The 22,426-nt window shown below is 47.8% G+C and overlaps 1 protein-coding gene across 1 annotated transcript in view; it reads right to left on the minus strand.

Annotated features, from left to right (window-relative positions):
* TTYH2 (tweety family member 2) overlaps positions 1-22,426 on the minus strand; it is a 52,771-nt gene that overhangs the window by 18,438 nt on the left and 11,907 nt on the right. Inside the window, exons 2-3 of the mRNA XM_075279349.1 lie at positions 15,508-15,680; positions 3,019-3,130 (exon numbers count right to left, since the gene is read on the minus strand). Of these exons, the coding sequence (XP_075135450.1) occupies positions 3,019-3,130; positions 15,508-15,680 (285 nt within the window). The remainder of the gene's footprint in view (positions 1-3,018; positions 3,131-15,507; positions 15,681-22,426) is intronic.

The following is a 22,426-nucleotide window of genomic DNA, read 5'->3' on the forward strand; positions in this document are numbered from 1 at the left end:
ATCAGCCAATACAAACAACATGCACGCATTGAAATTAATGGATGCACCTGGTACTTCCGTTTGACGCCAGCCGGCCACGTCCATTCATTTCAATGCGTGCGTGCTGTTCGGATCGGCTGATCCGAACAGTACTCGCTCATCTCTAGTGAGGATGATGCCTCTTCTCTTAATAAGATGCCCTGGTGAGCTGAGCTATGTGGTCTGGGACAATCATATCTCCCTTTCCAGATCTTCCCCACATACTGAGAAACTGCAGCTGCATCTCCCTCCTCTTAGGCAAGAAAATGGAAACTAGGGGCTTCCGAAAGGTGAAAGATGCCTAAAATGCCCTCGTGATATAAGAGTTGTGCCTGTGTAGTCTTGGCTAATCAGATTACATCTGTGCTCCAGTCCCCACATACTGAGAAACTGCAGCTGCATCTCCCTCCTCTTGGGCAAGAAAAGGGAAACTGGGGGCTTCTGAAAGGTGAAAGATGCCCTCGTGATATATAAGAGTTGTGCCTGTGTAGTCTTGGCCAATCAGATCTCACATCTGAGCTCCAGTCCCTCATACTGAGAAACTGCAGCTGCGTCTCCCTCCTCTCCCCTCCTCCCAGTTCTTACAGACAAGATGATAAAAACTAGGGTTTTGCAGTAAGGTGAGGAAGACTTCCCCTCGCAATAATAAGACACATTACAAAATCTCTTAAATTGACATGGACTTTTGATGTACAAAAAACAAAATTTGACATATGCCCTTTAAATTTCTTTAGTGGAAAAATTCTGGTAGTCCAAAACAAGGTAAGATCAGAAACTACTGGGAGAATAGAGAATAGCCCAGAAGGTGAGGTGTCGGACTCAGGTGCCAGCTATGTGGGCTAGTCTTGCCAAAGCTTTGCATGTTCTCATTCCCTCCGCTTGCCAAATCCAAGATGGTAATTCACAGGCTGCAGCGACGGAAACATCCCCAGGGGTGGAGGATTAAAGTCTGATGGCTAGAAAGCAGTGGGGGAGGGAGCCAAGATGCCCAGCTGTTGGGTTAAAGCAGCGGGCACCATACAGAGGGAGGGTGGGGGAGGTGGCGCGGTCTGGAGAGAGAGAGAGGAAATGAGAGGTGAGGCCGATTCCCCGCAGATGTAATAGGTTCTGCACTTCACAGGGAATTAAATGGGCTCTTTACAGGGAGCGGGCAGTCTATACAGGGAGTCCATCGACAAACCCATAAGTAGTGATATCTGATGCCGCAAGGCAAGCAAAACCCACTGACCGGAGTCAGCACAAAAGCAGATTCCACTGAAAGCCTATAATGTGTCTGCGGTACAAAAGACAATCCATCTATGTATCTACAGATGTGTCCGCCGTACCCTGCCGCTGGCGATCACATACAGGGGCGGCCCGAGCGGACGGCACCGAGAAAAACATAAGAAAAACCTTTTACTTTAATAGAATGGGCAAAACATAAAAGGGTTTCTTCAAAGCCGATCATTTCATATCAAGATGTGTCAATCCAAAAAGTAAGGACATAAAACTGTATCTATCTCCTATCTATCTATCTATCTATCTATCTATCTATCTATCTATCTACCTATCTATCTCCTATCTATCTATCTATCTATCTACCTATCTATCTATCTATCCATCTCCTATCTATCTATCTATCTATCTACCTATCTATCTATCTATCTCCTATCTATCTATCTCCTATCTATCTATCTACCTATCTATCTATCTATCTCCTATCTATCTATCTCCTATCTATCTATCTATCTATCTATCTATCTATCTATCTATCTATCTATCCCCTATCTATCTATCTATCTATCTATCTATCTATCTATCTATCCATCCATCCATCTCCTATCTATCTATCTATCTATCTATCTATCTATCTATCTATCTATCTATCATATCTATCTGTAATTCTGTCCCATATATGTCTGTCTATCACCTCTCCTAAACAAAACCGAACATCCCTGGATATCGGAAAATCCTTACAACCACTATATTACTCTCGCAGGAGAACGCTGCTGTATTCCAAATCTTCCGCTTTGAGTCACTTAGCCATTTAGGAGCCAGGAAAAGCTGAGTGGCAACTCATCTAAGTGCAGTTACCCAGCTCTTTACAGAATCTGCATGACACTAAAAATAAAAAAAACAATACAGTTTTGTTTTTTCCAGAAACAGTGCCACTCTTGTTCATGGACAGGTCTGGTATGACAACTAACTTCACTTATAAATGATCTGGCAGTTCTCATCTCTTTTAGTAAATACTTGCATTCTCCATAAAATAACAATTCTGTGTCCCTCATTTATTCCTCCTGGAAATATATACATTAATCCTTACAATTCCCAGCCGTATCTTTACACAATGACACTGTAGAATCAGTGCTGACAATACCAGACAGCAAAGGGCCTGGCGAATTAAAAAGGCACTGGCAACACCCAGCTGTAAATTTCCAGGAGTCATAACGGAGGAAGGACAATACAGAGTCCCAAGAAAAGAGGTTTCATAGTCCTTAATGCAAGTATTCAATGGACATGTGATGGAGCCTGTCTCAGAAAACAGCGCCACTCTTGTCTTTAGTCCTTACATAGTATTGCAACTCAGTTAAACTGAATGTGACTAAGCTGCAGCGCCAGACATGACCACACACAGAGGTGGCGCTGTTTATGCCTTTGTTTCCAATCCCATATATAACAATGTACGCTTCCCCCCTCGCCCTATAGTGTCTTATATTCATCCCCCTGTCTCTCCACTTTCCGACAGATGGCTCCAAACAGACCAGTCAGCGCCTCGCACCAGATCCTTCTCTCCATTAGTCACAGTCCATAGGAATTTCACAGAAGTAAGTTCAGCTATTGTGCTGCTCGGTCTCCGCTGCGTTTCCAGCCACAGCTGCCAGGATCATTCATTTCTGCCAGGCGCAAAATAAAAAAATACCTATATACTCCGACATACGGAGAGAGGCGGCACATATGTCTTCTCTGCAATTTACGGCGAGCTCTAGGAGAGGCACATATTTATTTTCTGGCACCTACCAGAGTGTCAATCCCTGCTAGGGTGTGATTGGCATCATCCAGAGAGTACGTAAGCTGGTAGACGCCATCGTTGGTCTCGCTGTTGCCGTAGAAACCGATGCCAACCGCAGCACTGTAAAAGACAAAAACACAGGAGGGGGTGTCAATATATCCCTGTGGTCTAGCAATGTCGTATACCGATATAATCAACACATGAAAAAATTAAAGTGCGGGTGAACAATGGTGTAATGATCGGCAATAGCGAATGGCGGTCGGAACGGAACAATTATACAATAACGGGGATCACACCTGGAGCGTTCTGTCATAAAGAAAAAAAAAAAACTTCCAAATTCTTACATGTAGTAACTGTTTGTGATCCAGGCTGCTTCATAGGCAGAAGCCACCCGTCATGATGTAAAAGGAAGCCATAACTGGCCATCCCATAAAAGTAGCCAAAAAGCCACCATTGCTCAGGAAAGGAGGCCGACACTCGCCGTCCCCCGGGAAAGGAGGCCGACACTCGCCGTCCCCCGGGAAAGGAGGCCGACACTCGCCGTCCCCCGGGAAAGGAGGCCGACACTCGCCGTCCCCCGGGAAAGGAGGCCGACACTCGCCGTCCCCCGGGAAAGGAGGCCGACACTCGCCGTCCCCCGGGAAAGGAGGCCGACACTCGCCGTCCCCCGGGAAAGGAGGCCGACACTCGCCGTCCCACGGGAAAGGAGGCCGACACTTGCCGTCCCACGGGAAAGAAGGCCGACACTTGCCGTCCCACGGGAAAGAAGGCCGACACTTGCCGTCCCACGGGAAAGAAGGCCGACACTTGCCGTCCCACGGGAAAGAAGGCCCAAGTGAACATGTTGGAAACATGACTTTCCTTCTAGACTACTGGCTGCTTGATAGGACAAAAAGCCAACCAGGATCAGATATAATGGTGGCCAACAACAGGGTCTATGAGGCCAGCAGAAGACAACTCACCAGTGCTGGGTATATGTTTAGTACATGCAATGGCCACCCTATACAAGTGTATACAAACATGGTCGGGGGTGGGGTGGGGTGGGGGGAGGGTGCCTAAGCTTCCTCAGCAGACCTCTTACTGGTATATTCCTTTGCACGGTGACAATAATGGGGCCTCCTATTCTCTGCTGGTCGCCCCCCCTGTCCGTTCTGCTCAGGCGCTGCCTGAATAATTGAGCCCTCGGCGGAGTCTTTTGTATAGCGGGAGATAACGTACGCTGCTATTTTAAGGCATTGGCTGCTAAAAACCGCCCTGAGGTTTTGTTATATAACAAGATCCTTCTGACAGGCCATTTACTGGCTCGGAACTGAACCTTCGCCACCCTCCCCTCCCCCGACCGATCCACGCCTGTCATCTCTAAGTGACAATCAATCGCACTGATTCTTTTTTTTTTCCCCGGCAATTTGCGCGGTTTGCGTAATAATAGTCTAGAATCGCGCAAAGTGAAGGTAATAAGAGGCGGAGACTGTAAGATAACAATTATCAATCCTACTTCAGGTATCATCTGCTACGGTGCTTGGAAACCAAGGGCCAGACCAAGTGAGGGAGCGGAACCCAAATCTACTTCTATATAGAATTTATATTTAATGTTTTAATTTTTTTTTACATTTTTAAAAATTTTTTACAAAGCAAATTTTTATTCCTGGTCCATGTAGTATATGTATACAAAATGTACAAAATATAAATTTTAATTTATTTCCAAAATTTTCACTTTTATTTTTTACTTACAGTAATTTTTAATTTTTTTTTTCCGAAAGGTATTCTCATGTCAAAGTGATGGCAAGTCAATAGGATAGGCCGTCATCTTATAAGGAGTGAGGTCAAACCTCTGAGACCCCAACCCATTCTGGGAATGAAGGGGCCGCTAGGATATTCCAACACATTACGATTGGTGGGGTCCAACCTTTGGGACCCCCAACAATAATGAGAATGATCATCTGCTGTAATATTCAATGGTATATAATCTGCTATTGAACCCACCTCTGCTTGCTGTCTGAATTCTCCCTTCGATCATCTGCTGTAATATTCAATGGTATATAATCCTGTATTTCACCTCTGCCTGATTACTGAACTATATCCTAGCATTTCATCCAGGCTGTATATTTTTTGCACTTCCATGTCTTCTTATCTGCACTAGTGTCAGTCTTTTGATCTTCACTGATTTTATTGGTGTTTCTGGCCAAGTGTTTACTTGGATCCACACTGCCAGTCTCCTCATGTGTCACAGTTTGTAGATTAATTAGTTAACGACTTAAATTAGTGCTAGTCTGAAGCTGTGCTTTCCTATATAAGTAGATATAGCTTATGGGGTGCATCTCATATGCGGGGGCATCTCATCTGCAGCATGCATCTTAACCAAATTGCATCTTAACCGAAGTGCAGATTAACCGAAGTGCAGATTAACCGAAGTGCAGATTAACCAAAGTGCACTTAAACAGGGCACGGAACAGGCTAACCATGGCAGAACACCAGGTAAATTTCAACCTAAAACAACAAGTTTTACCTCATGGTATCCTGTAGCTGCACTGTCTCTTACTATCTTAGCCATTGTCTTCCTGCAGATCTCTCCTCCATCTCTACCACCAGTACACTCCATCCATATCAGTCCCTATTTTCTTCCTTCTCCCATGTACAGCTCTCACACACTTTTCACACTCTTTAATCATCCCTTTATTCCTTTAGCAGTGACACCAAACAGAAGCGCCCACATAAATCCCTGAACCACCTTCTGTCTCTGTCCATGTTACTCCTCCTCGCTGCTGGGGACATCTCTCCTAACCCCGGCCCTCCTTCCTTCACTAACTCTTCTCCCTGCACACATAGAAGGCCTACAAACCTCATCAATATTTACCGTGTTCCTTCCCCTCATCTCTCCCCTGTCTCCTTTAACTGCTCTCTCTGGAACGCCCGCTCAGTGTGTAACAAACTAGAATATATTAATGACTTATTCCTTAGTAAATCCCTCGGCCTGCTCGCCTTTACTGAAACTTGGATCCAGCAGGCAGACACTGCCTCCCCTGCTGCTCTGTGTCATGGTGGCCTACAATTCTCACATACCTCTAGGCCTGACAACAGGCAGGGTGGTGGGGTAGGATTACTGCTGTCACCGCAGTGCATTTTTCAGTCCATTCCCCCGGTCCCCTCACTCACATTCTCCTCATTTGAAGTCCATGCTATCAGACTTTTCCGGCCACTCTCCTTACATGTAGCTGTGATCTACCGCCCACCTGGCTCACCCTACCAATTTTTGGACCACTTTGCTTCTTGGCTTCCCCACTTTTTATCCAGTGACATTCCTACCCTCATCATGGGTGACTTTAACATCCCTATTGCCCCCCCTCACTCCCCGGCTGCCTCACAGTTTCTCTCATTAACCACTTCTCTTGGTCTCTCACAATGTTCTTCTTCCGCCACACATATAGACGGTAACACGATTGATCTAGTCTTCCATCGACTCCTCACAGTCTCTAAATTTACTAACTCTGCTCTGCCCCTCTCTGATCATAACCTTCTATCTCTCACCATCAGTGCCCTCTCCCCTTCACAAGACGCCCCTACCCATCACACATATAGGAACTTGCGTGCTATTGACACCCAGCACCTCTCAGATACTCTACAGTCCTCCCTGTCCCCTATCTCTTCAATCTCCTGTCCCAATCTGGCCACCAGTCACTATAATGATACCCTCAAAAATGCATTGGATGAGGTTGCTCCCCCCTCCACTCGTAAAGTCCCACATAGGAGGCATCAGCCCTGGCACACGCCACAGACACGATTTCTTCAGCGCTGCTCTAGGTGTGCCGAACGTCTATGGAGAAAATCACGCTCACCTGCAGATTTCCTCCACTTCAAGTTTATGCTTAAAACATATAGCTCTGCCCTTTACCTTGCCAAACAAGACTATTTCACCGCCCTCATCTCTTCTCTCTCCAGCAACCCTAAAAGGCTTTTTGAAACCTTTCACTCCTTACTCACACCCAAGGTGCAGACGCCATTCACAGACCTTAGTGCTGATGACCTGGCCATGTATTTCCATGATAAAATTGATAAGATCCGTCAGGAAATTACTGCCCAAGCCCCAGGTGGCATTGACTCCCACACCTACGATAGTACTGATCCCCTCACCAGCCACACTTTAGACTGTCCATTCTCATCTTTTGAACCTGTCACAGAAGAGGAAGTTTCCCAGCTACTTTCTTCATCTCGCCCCACAACCTGCAGTAGTGACCCCTTCCCCTCACACCTTCTCCAATCTCTGTCCCCTGCTGTCACTACTTACCTTACTAAAATATTTAACCTCTCTCTCTCTTCTGGAATCTTCCCATCCTCCTTCAAGCATGCTGTTATAATCCCGCTACTGAAAAAACCCTCCCTGGACCCATCCTGTGCTGCTAACTATCGACCCGTCTCTAACCTCCCCTTCATCTCTAAACTTTTGGAACGCCTGGTTTATTCTCGGTTAATCCGTTATCTCTCTGCTAACTCTCTGCTTGACCCCTTACAATCTGGTTTCCGCGCTCTGCACTCTACTGAAACAGCTCTCACAAAAGTCTCTAATGATCTACTAAAGGCTAAATCCAATGGTGACTTCTCTCTTCTTATTCTTCTGGACCTCTCTGCAGCTTTTGACACTGTTGACCATCAACTTCTCCTTACTATGCTCCGCTCAGTCGGCCTCAATGACACTGCGCTCTCCTGGTTCTCCTCTTATCTCTCAGGCCGCACTTTCAGTGTATCATTTGTGGGCTCTGTTTCCTCCCCTCTTTCCCTTGCTGTTGGGGTTCCTCAGGGCTCGGTCCTCGGCCCCCTGCTCTTTTCTCTCTACACAGCCCCCATTGGACAAACCATCGCCAGATTTGGCTTCAGGTACCATCTTTATGCTGATGACACCCAATTATACACATCTTCCCGTGACATCACCCCTGCACTCATTCAGAACACCAGTGACTGTCTCTCTGCTGTCTCTAATATCATGTCCTCGCTCTATCTGAAACTAAATCTCTCTAAGACTGAACTACTACTGTTTCCACCATCTAACAGATCTGTCCCTGATATATCCATTGCAGTCTCAGGCCTTACTATAACTCCTAGGCAGCAGGCCCGCTGCCTTGGGGTCATATTTGACGCAGACCTTTCCTTCACCCCTCATATTGAATCACTCGCACGTTCATGTCACCTCCACCTCAAAAACATCTCCAGAATACGCCCTTTCCTTACCAGAGATACACTAAAGACACTTATTGTCTCTCTGATTCATTCTCGCCTTGACTACTGTAACTCCTTACTAATCGGTCTTCCCCTCACTAAACTCTCTCCTCTACAATCTATTCTGAATGCAGCGGCCAGGCTCATCTATCAGGCTAGACGCTACAGCGATGCCTCCGGTCTGTGCCAGTCACTACATTGGCTGCCTATTCATTATAGAATAAAATATAAAGTTATCCCCCTCATCCACAAGGCTCTCCATAATGCCGCACCTCCCTACATTTCCTCCCTCATCTCTGTCTACCGCCCAACCCGTGCTCTCCGCTCACTCAATGACCTAACACTTACATCCTCTATTATCAGAACCTCCCATGCTCGTATACAAGACTTCTCCCGAGCTGCACCACTTCTCTGGAATGCTCTACCCCGGACAATCAGATTAACTCCCAACTTCTACAGTTTCAAACGCAAACTAAAGACGCATCTTTTCAGACAAGCCTATCACAATTCCTAATGCACAAAATTGTCTGAACACTGTATAAGCAATGCCGCCCCTGCTACCTCGTGTCACCCTCTCTACCTCATAGATTGTAAGCTCTTTTGAGCAGGGCCCTCAGTCCCATTGTGTGAAATGACGTTCTTTGTTATGTATGTCTGTATCTGAACCCTATAAATTGTACAGCGCTGCGGAGTATGTTGGCGCTATATAAATAAAATGTATTATTATTATTATTATTATTATTATTATTATTATTATTATTAAGAGGCCGCTAGGATAGACCATCACTTGATAAATGGAGAGTCCAAACTCTGGGACCCCCACCAATCCTAAAACAGGATATCCCATCACTTTCTAGTCATTGGGGACCGACCTCTAAGATCCCCACCATCACATTAGGATTGGCGGGGCCTGACCTCTAGAGTTGGCCCCCAATTTTAAGAAGTTGTCCCAGAGGCCAACTTTAAGTTATGGACTAGGCCAATACTGAATGACCCCTGGGACCCCCACTAATCCAAAGCGATCACTAGGATAAGCCGTAACATTATGCTGGATGGGGTCCGGCCTCTAGGACCCTCCCAAAACCCCTGCAAATGACTGTGGCCGCCGTTCCCTGCGCTGCTGCTGTCTGGATTTGTCGCCGTCCTATATCGTTATATAGAAAGATCTTTTATCAGATTTATATTTTTATAAAATTTTCACATTTCTCAATTTCTATCAATTTTTTTCACATAAAATAAAAGGTAAAAAAACCCAAATCCGGTAATTTCTTAAGTAACGTTTTTTTAAAGGATGTTTTGCTTGGAATCTGCTTATTGTACAATTTTCTCCCATACAGGGGACATTTCTATAAAACGAGGTTTTATTAGATTAGGATGTGAAGTCCGGGCTTAGCGCTCCATTTAGATTATTAAGCCTTGCCGCTCGCTGTCCTGATATTCTTCATTGCAGTACTTGACGCTCAGGCCATTGGCCTTTTCTGGTTATACATAGCATTTAGGGGAATTTAAAGGGGTATTCTGACCATAGGAAGAAATAAGCATTCACTTTCAGGCTGCCGAGACCCCCCCTCCCCCCCCAATCCTCAGAAAGAAGAGGCAGCAAATCTCTGACTGATCAGTCAGGGTTCCCATAAGTCAGGATGGACCTATATACCATGATAGTACCGCACTGTAGAGTTCCCATAACACAGGCCGTGGCTATATACCATGATAGTACAGCACTGTAGGGTTCCCATAAGTCAGGCCTAGCTATATACTATTACAGTACTGTAGGGTTCCCATAAGTCAGGTCTAGCTATATACTATTACAGTACTGTACTGTAGGGTTCCCATAACTCAGGCTGGACCTATATACCATGATAGTATCGTACTGTAGAGATCCCATAAGTCAGGCCGTAGCTATATACCATTATAGTACCGTACTGTAGGGTTCCCATAAGTCAGGAGGTGACTATATACTATTATAGTACTGTACTGTAGGGTTCCCATAAGACAGGAGGTGACTATATACTATTATAGTACTGTACTGTAGGGTTCCCATAAGACAGGAGGTGACTATATACTATTATAGTACCGTACTGTAGGGTTCCCATAAGTCAGGCCGTAGCTATATACTATTATAGTACTGTATTGTAGGGTTCCCATAAGACAGGAGGTGACTATATACTATTATAGTACTGTACTGTAGGGTTCCCATAAGTCAGGCCGTAGCTATATACTATTATAGTACTGTACTGTAGGGTTCCCATAAGACAGGAGGTGACTATATACTATTATAGTACCGTACTGAAGGGTTCACATAAGACAGGAGGTGGCTATATACTATTATAGTACCGTACTGTAGGGTTCCCATAAGACAGGAGGTGGCTATATACTATTATAGTACTGTACTGTAGGGTTCCCATAAGACAGGAGGTGGCTATATACTATTATAGTACTGTACTGTAGGGTTCCCATAAGTCAGGCCGCAGCTATATACTATTACAGTACTGTAGGGTTCCCATAAGTCAGGCCTAGCTATATACTATTATAGTACCGTACTGTAGGGTTCCCATAAGACAGGAGGTGACTATATACTATTATAGTACTGTACTGTAGGGTTCCCATAAGTCAGGCCGCAGCTATATACTATTACAGTACTGTAGGGTTCCCATAAGTCAGGCCTAGCTATATACTATTATAGTACTGTACTGTAGGGTTCCCATAAGACAGGAGGTGGCTATATACTATTATAGTACTGTACTGTAGGGTTCCCATAAGACAGGAGGTGGCTATATACTATTATAGTACCGTACTGTAGGGTTCCCATAAAACAGGAGGTGGCTATATACTATTATAGTACCGTACTGTAGGGTTCCCATAAGACAGGAGGTGGCTATATACTATTATAGTACCGTACTGTAGGGTTCCCATAAGACAGGAGGTGGCTATATACTATTATAGTACCGTACTGTAGGGTTCCCATAAAACAGGAGGTGGCTATATACTATTATAGTACCGTACTGTAGGGTTCCCATAAGACAGGAGGTGGCTATATACTATTATAGTACCGTACTGTAGGGTTCCCATAAGACAGGAGGTGGCTATATACTATTATAGTACCGTACTGTAGGGTTCCCATAAGTCAGGAGGTGGCTATATACTATTATAGTACCGTACTGTAGGGTTCCCATAAGACAGGAGGTGGCTATATACTATTACAGTACCGTACTGTAGGGTTCCCATAAGACAGGAGGTGGCTATATACTATTACAGTACCGTACTGTAGGGTTCCCATAAAACAGGAGGTGACTATATACTATTATAGTACCGTACTGTAGGGTTCCCATAAGACAGGAGGTGGCTATATACTATTATAGTACCGTACTGTAGGGTTCCCATAAGTCAGGAGGTGACTATATACTATTATAGTACCGTACTGTAGGGTTCCCATAAGACAGGAGGTGACTATATACTATTATAGTACCGTACTGTAGGGTTCCCATAAGACAGGAGGTGACTATATACTATTATAGTACCGTACTGTAGGGTTCCCATAAGACAGGAGGTGACTATATACTATTATAGTACTGTACTGTAGGGTTCCCATAAAACAGGAGGTGGCTATATACTATTATAGTACCGTACTGTAGGGTTCCCATAAGTCAGGCCTAGCTATATACCATTTCATATAGCGATTTCAGGGCCGCTATCCATGTTTATTGATCACATGGCCAGTTTACAGCTCAGACTCATTGAAATGAATGGGGCTCAGCCATATCTACAGACTGTTTCTTGTAGGGAAGAGCTGCTATACCAGCCACAACCAGCCACAAAGAGTGGCGCTGTTTCTGGAGGGAAAGCCTTATATTCTGAGCCCACACATGCCCTATAATAACAGGACGTTTTATGAGACGTTGTGTTTTATGCTTAGTTCTGCATCTATATATTGTCCCATGCAAGGTCTAGAGTGAATCATATTAAAACGTAATTAGCTCGGGCTCATTAATAAGAAGCAGGTCCTGACCCGGAGGAGCTGACAATCTCTGCCGTCTCCGCTCTGTCAGGCTGCCAGCATATTCCTCTCCCTCCAGCATTTGTCTAGACGCTGATAAGGTAATGTGGCTAGAAGAAGGCGAATTTTGGATGCTGAGTGCCAAGTAAGACTGATTCGGCGGGGGCTTTGATGATGATGAAAGATGTTACAGAATTACTGGAGTGAAGTTTCCTGAGAACATGGACTTAAAGGGGCACTCCGGACAAAACTCTCAGATAGTGTTACAGCCCTAAAACAAAGCCTGGGGACAGGGCAGTACATGGAAAGCTCTCATTTTGGTGAATTCATGTGTCAAATCTGTTTTGCTCACAGTGATTTTCCCTACATCATACTCCAGAGCTGCGCTCACTATTCTGCTGGTAGAGTCACTGTGTACATACATTACATTACTTATCCTGTATTATACTCCAGAGCTGCGCTCACTATTCTGCTGGTAGAGTCACTGTGTACATACATTACATTACTTATCCTGTATTATACTCCAGAGCTGCGCTCACTATTCTGCTGGTGCAGTCACTGTGTACATACATTACATTACTTATCCTGTATTATACTCCAGAGCTGCGCTCACTATTCTGCTGGTGCAGTCATTGTGTACATACATTACATTACTTATCCTGTATTATACTCCAGAGCTGCGCTCACTATTCTGCTGGTGCAGTCACTGTGTACATACATTACATTACTGATCCTGTATTATACTCCAGAGCTGCGCTCACTATTCTGCTGGTGCAGTCACTGTGTACATACATTACATTACTGATCCTGTATTATACTCCAGAGCTGCGCTCACTATTCTGCTGGTGCAGTCATTGTGTACATACATTACATTACTGATCCTGTATTATACTCCAGAGCTGCGCTCACTATTCTGCTGGTGCAGTCATTGTGTACATACATTACATTACTGATCCTGTATTATACTCCAGAGCTGCGCTCACTATTCTGCTGGTACAGTCACTGTGTACATACATTACATTACTTATCCTGTATTATACTCCAGAGCTGCGCTCACTATTCTGCTGGTGCAGTCATTGTGTACATACATTACATTACTTATCCTGTATTATACTCCAGAGCTGCGCTCACTATTCTGCTGGTACAGTCACTGTGTACATACATTACATTACTTATCCTGTATTATACTCCAGAGCTGCGCTCACTATTCTGCTGGTGCAGTCACTGTGTACATACATTACATTACTTATCCTGTATTATACTCCAGAGCTGCGCTCACTATTCTGCTGGTGCAGTCACTGTGTACATACATTACATTACTTATCCTGTATTATACTCCAGAGCTGCGCTCACTATTCTGCTGGTGCAGTCACTGTGTACATACATTACATTACTGATCCTGTATTATACTCCAGAGCTGCGCTCACTATTCTGCTGGTGCAGTCACTGTGTACATACATTACATTACTGATCCTGTATTATACTCCAGAGCTGCGCTCACTATTCTGCTGGTGCAGTCATTGTGTACATACATTACATTACTGATCCTGTATTATACTCCAGAGCTGCGCTCACTATTCTGCTGGTGCAGTCATTGTGTACATACATTACATTACTGATCCTGTATTATACTCCAGAGCTGCGCTCACTATTCTGCTGGTACAGTCACTGTGTACATACATTACATTACTTAACCTGTATTATACTCCAGAGCTGCGCTCACTATTCTGCTAGTACAGTCACTGTGTACATACATTACATTACTTAACCTGTATTATACTCCAGAGCTGCGCTCACTATTCTGCTGGTACAGTCACTGTGTACATACATTACATTACTTATCCTGTATTATACTCCAGAGCTGCGCTCACTATTCTGCTAGTACAGTCACTGTGTACATACATTACATTACTTATCCTGTATTATACTCCAGAGCTGCGCTCACTATACAATACTATGTTGACCTTGTATGACACAGTGACCCATCAGGATAATGTCAGTACACAGAGGCCTGGAGATGACAAGCCAAGTACGGTGGAGTGAGGGGCTGCGGAAGGAGGCCATAAAAGGTTTATGTATTCGGAAGAGCATTGCCGCCGGCAGCACTGCGCTGTAATGATGTCACATGACCGCTCACCGCGTGCACCGTATACAAGTCACACTGTATTACACATTGATATCCTCCCGGCCCGAACCCTGCGGCGAGAAACAAAACTCATCTGCACAACAGGAAATACTGCGCACTTCAATAAGCCCTACATGTGGAGCAAACGGTGGGGGGTCGGGAACAGAGGGAAACAGGAACGGAACAGTTTTCTTAACTCCTTCGACCGAGCGTTTGTCTCGTAAGTCCGACAGCCATGTTATCTCTCACGTGGCTTCTTTGCCTGTCACTCGGTCACTCTCTAGGACCCGCGTAACCCATCTTGTCTCGCATAATTCTGCTCACTTCAGAGCTGAACTCTTTTGGCCCCTGCTTGTTTTTCAGTCTGGATTGGGTCACCCTTTACCCCATACGCCATCACCGCCCCCTGCATTATAGCAAATGATAGTAACTGGATCGGGTCACGCACTAACCCCTTCAGCGCCAGGGCCTCGCTCTTCCGGTCCAGCGCCAACAGATGGGATTAATTCCCGAGCAGTGTAAAAGGGAATTACGATGTGACTGTGGCGGCCCTGTCACTTCCCCTGCACACCCCCTGATCCCGACGTACCGCTCCGGGATTATACACACAATCCTCATGCTAAGCCCTAGGAGAGAGCAAAATCTAATCAAAGAGATTCGTGGGCCGGGGCCAGGACCCCTGCTGTGCTGGGGAAGAGATTGCAGCCATGGCATCCGGGGGCAGAGCCACGTTACACATACAGCACCGACCCTGCCTGGCCTGACTATTGTCTAGTACAAGGATATAACTTGTGGGGGCTCAGTGGTTAGTATTGCAGCCTTGCAGGCTCAGTGGTTAGTATTGCAGCCTTGCAGGCTCAGTGGTTAGTATTGCAGCCTTGCAGCACTGGAGTCCTGGGTTCAAATCCTGCCAGGAACAACATTTGCAAGGAGTTTGTATGTTCTCCCCGTGTTTGCGTGGATTTCCTCCCATTCTACAAAGACAGACTGATAGGGGAAGAAAAGAGAATATAACTTGCATAGCGATAGTATGGTCACCCAGCTTTCCCAAGCTCCAGAACGGTTTGTCTCTTCCTGGGAAAGCTGAATTGAATGAATCAGACTATGTTTCTACGTATGAGTAGCATTTCCCCCCCACACCGTCATCCCCCCATACATGACACGACTCACCAGCACAGGAGGCCGGAGACGGTGGCGGTCCACGTGACGCAGCAGGAACCGGTCTTTTTGGTTTCGGTGTCTTCTTCCTTCTTGCAGCAGCAGAAGCAGATGAGATAGATGGTGACAAATAGCAGATTGAGGAAAGCACAGACGGCGATGACCAGCGCCCAGAAGAGCAGCGACTGCAGGGGGAGCAAAAAACAAAAAGGGAACATAAATAACAGCAGAGACTCTCCGGGCCCGACATGTCTGACAGCCTGAGGCTGCACTACTGAGGACAACATGTCATTTCTGTCATAGAGTTCAATAGCAATAGGACTGCAGGGTCTGACTACACCATGGACGCACACAGAGTTGTGCATAGGGGCTGCTGACAGGAACAATAGATTTTAAAGACTGTTTTCTTAAGATTCTCAAGACTGGATAGAACCGTAGCAAGATGTCAGCTCTGAGAAGGATCGGGCTCTGCAGCTAGATAGGTTGTATGATTGATGGGCGCACCGGGGCGCAATTTAGGCAGAATGGTAAAAGTGCAGCCTGGCGGGCAAAGGATTATGGGAGTTTTTGTGATAATGAAGCAATATATAAAGTCACCACATAAATATTTCGGCCGCCGCTCGCCCGTCGCCCGCCATTAACCACATCCCATGTTGCTCATCTCTTGTGCTCTGCATTTTGTATGGCTTTTGTGTAGGATTTGGTCCTGTGACCTCGTTCCAGCCCCCTCCTCCCCCTTGTGACATGAAATATCCAAACCTTGTGATGTCTGTGGGAATCGGGAGGAAGGCGGTGGGTTTGAAGGATGGGGGGGGGGGGATACATATAGAGCTTTATGTTTTGGGAGAATTTCCGCCCCCCTCCGGCTTCCTGCTTCTCATCGCTTCCTCTATTCTACTCCTAATAGAAAATCCAGATGGGTCCTCCTTTCAATCAGGAACCCCCCAGAGATGTGAGGAGATGGACCGGCAGATAATGGGCACATCAAAGGGCCGGCCCTCAGTGAGCTGCCCCATGGCATCCTAGTGATGGGATAGCGGGGGCAATTAGAGACACTGCACCCTGGGAGCAATGTGTGTGGTGGGGGGAGGCATCAGCAAGAACAAGGGGCGGCAACAGCAGCAACAAAGGGCAGCACCAGCAACACCAAGGGGCAGCACCACCACCAAGGGGCAGCACCAGCAAACAACAAGGGGCAGCACCAGCAAACAACAAGGGGCAGCACCAGCAAACAACAAGGGGCAGCACCAGCAAACAACAAGGGGCAGCACCAGCAAACAACAAGGGGCAGCACCAGCAAACAACAAGGGGCAGCACCAGCAAACAACAAGGGGCAGCACCAGCAAACAACAAGGGGCAGCACCAGCAAACAACAAGGGGCAGCACCAGCAAACAACAAGGGGCAGCACCAGCAAACAACAAGGGGCAGCACCAGCAAACAACAAGGGGCAGCACCAGCAACAACAAGGGGTAGCACCAGCAACACCAAGGGGCAGCACCAGCAACAACAAGGGGTAGCACCAGCAACACCAAGGGTCAGCAACAGCAACAAAGGGCAGCACCACCACCAACAATAAGGAGCAGCAACAGCAACAACAAGGGGCAGCACCACAACTAACAACAAGGGGCAGCAACGAAGGGCAGCACCACAACTAACAACAAGGGGCAGCAACGAAGGGCAGCACCACAACTAACAGCACCAAGGGGCAGCACCAACACCAACGGGCAGCAACAACAACAAGGGGCAGCACTAGCAACAACAAGGGGCAGCACCACAACTAACAACACCAAAGGGCAGCAACAGCAACAAGGGGCAGCACCACAACTAACAATACCAAGGGGCAACACCAACACCAAGGGGCAGCAACAGCAACAAAGGGCAGCACCAGCAACAACAAGGGGCAGCACCACAACTAACAACACCAAGGGGCAGCACCAACACCAAGGGGCAGCACCAGCAACAACAAGGGGCAGCACCACAACTAACAACACCAAAGGGCAGCAACAGCAACAAGGGGCAGCACCACAACTAACAATACCAAAGGGCAACACCAACACCAAGGGGCAGCACCAGCAACAACAAGGGGCAGCACCACAACTAACAATACCAAAGGGCAACACCAACACCAAGGGGCAGCACCACAACTAACAACACCAAGGGGCAGCACCACAACTAACAACACCAAGGGGCAGCACCAACACCAAAGGGAAGCAACAACAAGGGGCAGCACCAACACCAAAGGGAAGCAACAACAAGGGGCAGCACCACAACTAACAACATCAAGGGGCAGCAACAGCAACAAAGGGTAGCACCAGCAACAACAAGGGGCAGCACCACAACTAACAGCAAAAAAACAGAAAACAAACAAAAGGTTGTCTGAGGCTAAAAAATAGGGAAATGTGTATATGGAGAGAAGAGGGAGAAGAGCAAGAGATACAGAGCGCGAGAGAGAGAGGAGAAGAGAGGGAGGAAAGAGAGAGGGAGGAGGTGGAGAGACTGCTCGGTGGTCACACAGCTGCCATCACTGAGTGTATATAGATACTTCCTGCTATGAGGTATAATAAATAGTCCGGGCTCCTGTCTCGTCATCAGTTCGAGTGGAAATTTTTTTTCCAGGAGTGAGTTACAAAAAGTCGGGAATTTGATAAAAAAAATAAATTAAAAAAAAATATTGTACAGGTTCAGAGCTCTGTGGACAATCCCTTTAAAAGAGTTGTACAGGATAGGAAATACATGTCTGCTTTCTTGCCACAACTACCCACAGGTTGCACGTGGTAGTGCAGCTCAGGTGTACTCTATACTATAATAGTGCTGGGGGGGGGGGGGGGGTGTTATGAAATAGTGTGTATGTGTATTATACAGGCCATGACAGGATTATTAGGGTTGGTGCCTTATTCTATATCTTACGTGTGCCCGTCAGCTGTCTAATTACAGGCCTGCTATAAACTGCAGATATGAAACGTGTGTGGCATTTACTAGAGGCCAATGTTTGCCACGTCAGATCATCTGCCGGCTGCCAGGACATTGCAGAAAGGTTGTTCTAAAGAAGGAAAGTGTCTCAGGCTGCAGCCAAACTAGTATTTAAAGGGGTCCTCCACCTCCATTAGTAGCTACAGAAGCAGCTACTATAACAGCACCTCCAACCTCCAAGGCCCATCACTGCATCTCCAACCTCCAGGGCCCGTCACAGCACCTCCAACCCTCCAGGGCCCGCCACAACACCTCCAACCCTCCAGGGCCCGCCACAGCACCTCCAACCCTCCAGGGCCCGCCATAGCACCTCCAACCCTCCAGGGCCCGCCACAGCACCTCCAACCCTCCAGGGCCCGCCACAGCACCTCCAACCCTCCAGGGCCCGCCACAGCACCTCCAACCCTCCAGGGCCCGCCACAGCACCTCCAACCCTCCAGGGCCCGCCACAGCACCTCCAACCCTCCAGGGCCCGCCACAGCACCTCCAACCCTCCAGGGCCCGCCACAGCACCTCCAACCCTCCAGGGCCTGCCACAGCACCTCCCACCTCCAGGGCCCATCACTGCATCTCCAACCTCCAGGGCCCGTCACAGCACCTCCAGCCTCTAGGATCCGCCTCAGCACCCCCCAAACCTCCAGGGCCCACCACTGCATCTCCAACCTCCAGGGCCCATCACTGCACCTCCAACCTCCAGGGCCCGCCACAGCACCTCCAGCCTCTAGGATCCACCTCAGCACCCCCCAAACCTCCAGGGCCCACCACTGCATCTCCAACCTCCAGGGCCCATCACTGCACCTCCAACCTCCAGGGCCCGCCACAGCACCTCCAACCTTCCAGGGCCCGCCACTGCACCTCCAACCCTCCAGGGCCCGCCACTGCACCTCCAACCCTCCAGGGCCCGCCACTGCACCTCCAACCCTCCAGGGCCCGCCACTGCACCTCCAACCCTCCAGGGCCCGCCACTGCACCTCCAACCCTCCAGGGCCCGCCACAGCACCTCCAACCCTCCAGGGCCCGCCACAGCACCTCCAGCCTCCAGGGCCCGCCACAGCACTTCCAGCCTCCAGGGCCCGCCACTGCACCTCCAACCCTCCAGGGCCCGCCACTGCACCTCCAACCCTCCAGGGCCCGCCACTGCACCTCCAACCCTCCAGGGCCCGCCACTGCACCTCCAACCCTCCAGGGCCCGCCACAGCACCTCCAGCCTCCAGGGCCCGCCACAGCACTTCCAGCCTCCAGGGCCCGCCCACAGCACCTCCAGCCTCCAAGGCCCGCTACTGCCTCTCCATCCTTTAGGGCCCACCATAGCGCCCTCTGCTGGCTTTGAAAGTCAGTTTATGGAGTTGACTAACGCAAAACGCGGTTGATGATCTTCACAGATCGTCCAAATGAACCCGACCTGGACAATCCTGTGGACAGGTGAGGAGCAGTTTATGGAAGAAAGCAGCCTTGTTTTCCTAATTTGAAAAAATCCTTTAAGGCCACGCCAGGGGCAGAATGAGCTACAAGAACCTCCCAAAAACATTAGGGGTCAGTAGAACGCTACAAGGCGCATTTTCTACTGACTGGTCTAAGGCAAGACTATGGGGTTGCCCCAAAAAGATACAGAAAGTATCACAGATCACTGGTTACCCCATAATGACCAACTCCGGACCTGCGGGTCTACAGGATGGTAAATTATAGAACCGCAGATCACCACGAGCCCGTCTAGATGAAGACACGAGAAGTGACATTTCTGAAGTCCTGCAATGTCTACACAAAGTCCGCCCAGGATCTGCAGATCCTCAAAAGGTCATAGACGAGCATCAATATTTCATGTCCTCCCGGCGGGTGGGCAGAGGGGCGATGTGACGGAGTGCGGCCATGTACTGGAGTGAGGCCTATGGAAACATCTCAGTACCAAGAACAAAGGTGTGGTTGGTGGCAGACACCAGGGGGCGATAGTTGTGTGGATATTTGCCATTTTTGGTGCTGTTGCAAAGGAGCGAACTTGTCAAGTGAGCTCTGATGCAAAAATAATAACGCCTCTATAAGGGGTAGGGGGCAACCAGTCAGAAGTAAGAAGATCCATAGACCTCAATAGGAGAAAATCCAAAAAGTTGCAATTTTTTGGTACCTGGATGCCAAAATCTCTTAAACCTTAAGCATTACCCATAATTCCTTTCTTCAAGCGATTGGTTGACTATGTACTACGTAGCCCTATGAACCTTCATGGCCTGGAAAACCACCATCTCCAACTCTTCTCATCCATAAATAGGGGGCGCTTCACCAATTCCAACGCAGTTGGAATTTTGTCTCTAGCCCTCACCATTCCTGAGCAATGAGTGTTGTTAGTTTCAGTAGCTCATGTGTTAATCTTCCTCTCTACTGTTCGGTGGGCGGTCCTAGACTCTCTGCCCCAGCTTAGGACCGCCCACCTAGTAGAAGAGAGCCCAATTAGTGTATTGGGTGCAGGGCTGATAGCTCAGGAATGGTGGGGGTTAGAGAAAAAATTCCAACTGCGCCAGAATCAGTAGGGCGGCAGCTATTGAAGGATGCAAAAATTTGGAGAAGGTAGAGGTCTTGTAAGGTTCTCCTTGAAGTGGAACACTTGGCTTTCTAGATGTTTTAAGAATATTAGAGCGAACAAAGCGGGGGGACCTGATGGTATAAGCGCAAGAGTTCTTAAAATGTGCAGTGACCAGCTGTTTGGTGTTATAACGCACATGTACAATATGAGCCTGAAGCTGGGGGTGGTACCTCAACTGTGGAAAACATCTTGCGTGGTACCAGTCCCAAAGAAACCCAACCCGATGGGCTACAATGACTACCGACCTGTAGCACTGACATCACACCTAATGAAGGTCCTAGAGAGACTGGTCCTGACACACCTACGCCCCCTAGTGAGCTCCGCTCTGGACCCCCTCCAGTTTGCCTATCGGCCGGGTATTGGGGTAGACGACGCCATCATCCACCTTCTTCATAGAGCTCTCTCTCACCTGGAGAAACCCGGGAACACTGTGAGAATAATGTTCTTTGATTTCTCCAGTGCGTTCAACACCATTCAGCCAGGGCTACTGAGGGAGAAGCTGAACCTTGGTGGAGTGGACCATCACCTGTCCAACTGGATCCTAGACTACCTGACAAACCGCCCTCAGTATGTGAGAGCCCAGGACTGTGTGTCTGACACTGTGATCTGTAGTACGGGGGCACCTCAAGGTACAGTTCTTGCCCCATTCCTCTTCACACTGTACACTGCTGACTTCAGGCACAACTCATCCAGCTGTTACTTACAGAAGTACTCCGATGACTCTGCTATAGTCGGCCTTATCACTGATGGCGATGATAGGGAATACAGAGACTTAAACCGGGATTTTGTTGAATGGTGCCAGCAGAACCAGCTCAGGATTAATGCTGGGAAGACCAAGGAGATGGTGGTGGACTTTAGTAAACGGAGAGGTGCTCCGACCCTGGTGGCGATCCAAGGAACATGTATTGAGATAGTCAGGACCTATAAGTACCTGGGCGTGCTCCTCAATAATAAACTAGACTGGGCTGATCACCTGGAGGCGCTGCACAGAAAGGGCCACAGCAGACTCTACCTGCTCAGGAGGCTGAGGGCCTTCGGAGTCCAGGGGACACTACTTAGGGCCTTCTTCAACTCTGTGGTTGCCTCAGCCATCTTTTTCGGTGTGGCCTGCTGGGGAAGCAGTATATCAATCAGGGACAGAAATAGACTTGACAGGCTGATCAGGAGGGCCAGCTCTGTCCTGGGGAGCCCCTTGGACCCAGTACAGGTGGTGGGTGACAGAAGGATACTGTCTGTGGTGACCTCCATGCGGGGGAACAAATCCCACCCCATGTATGGGACCCTGATGGGACTTGGCAGCACTGTAAGTGACCGTCTGCTTCACCCCAAGTGTGAGAAGGAGCTATCGCAAGTCCTTCCTTCCAACCGTGACCAGGCTACATAATCTA

The sequence above is a fragment of the Leptodactylus fuscus genome, chromosome 6 (genome assembly GCF_031893055.1).
Source record: "Leptodactylus fuscus isolate aLepFus1 chromosome 6, aLepFus1.hap2, whole genome shotgun sequence".
Taxonomy (NCBI): domain Eukaryota; kingdom Metazoa; phylum Chordata; class Amphibia; order Anura; family Leptodactylidae; genus Leptodactylus; species Leptodactylus fuscus.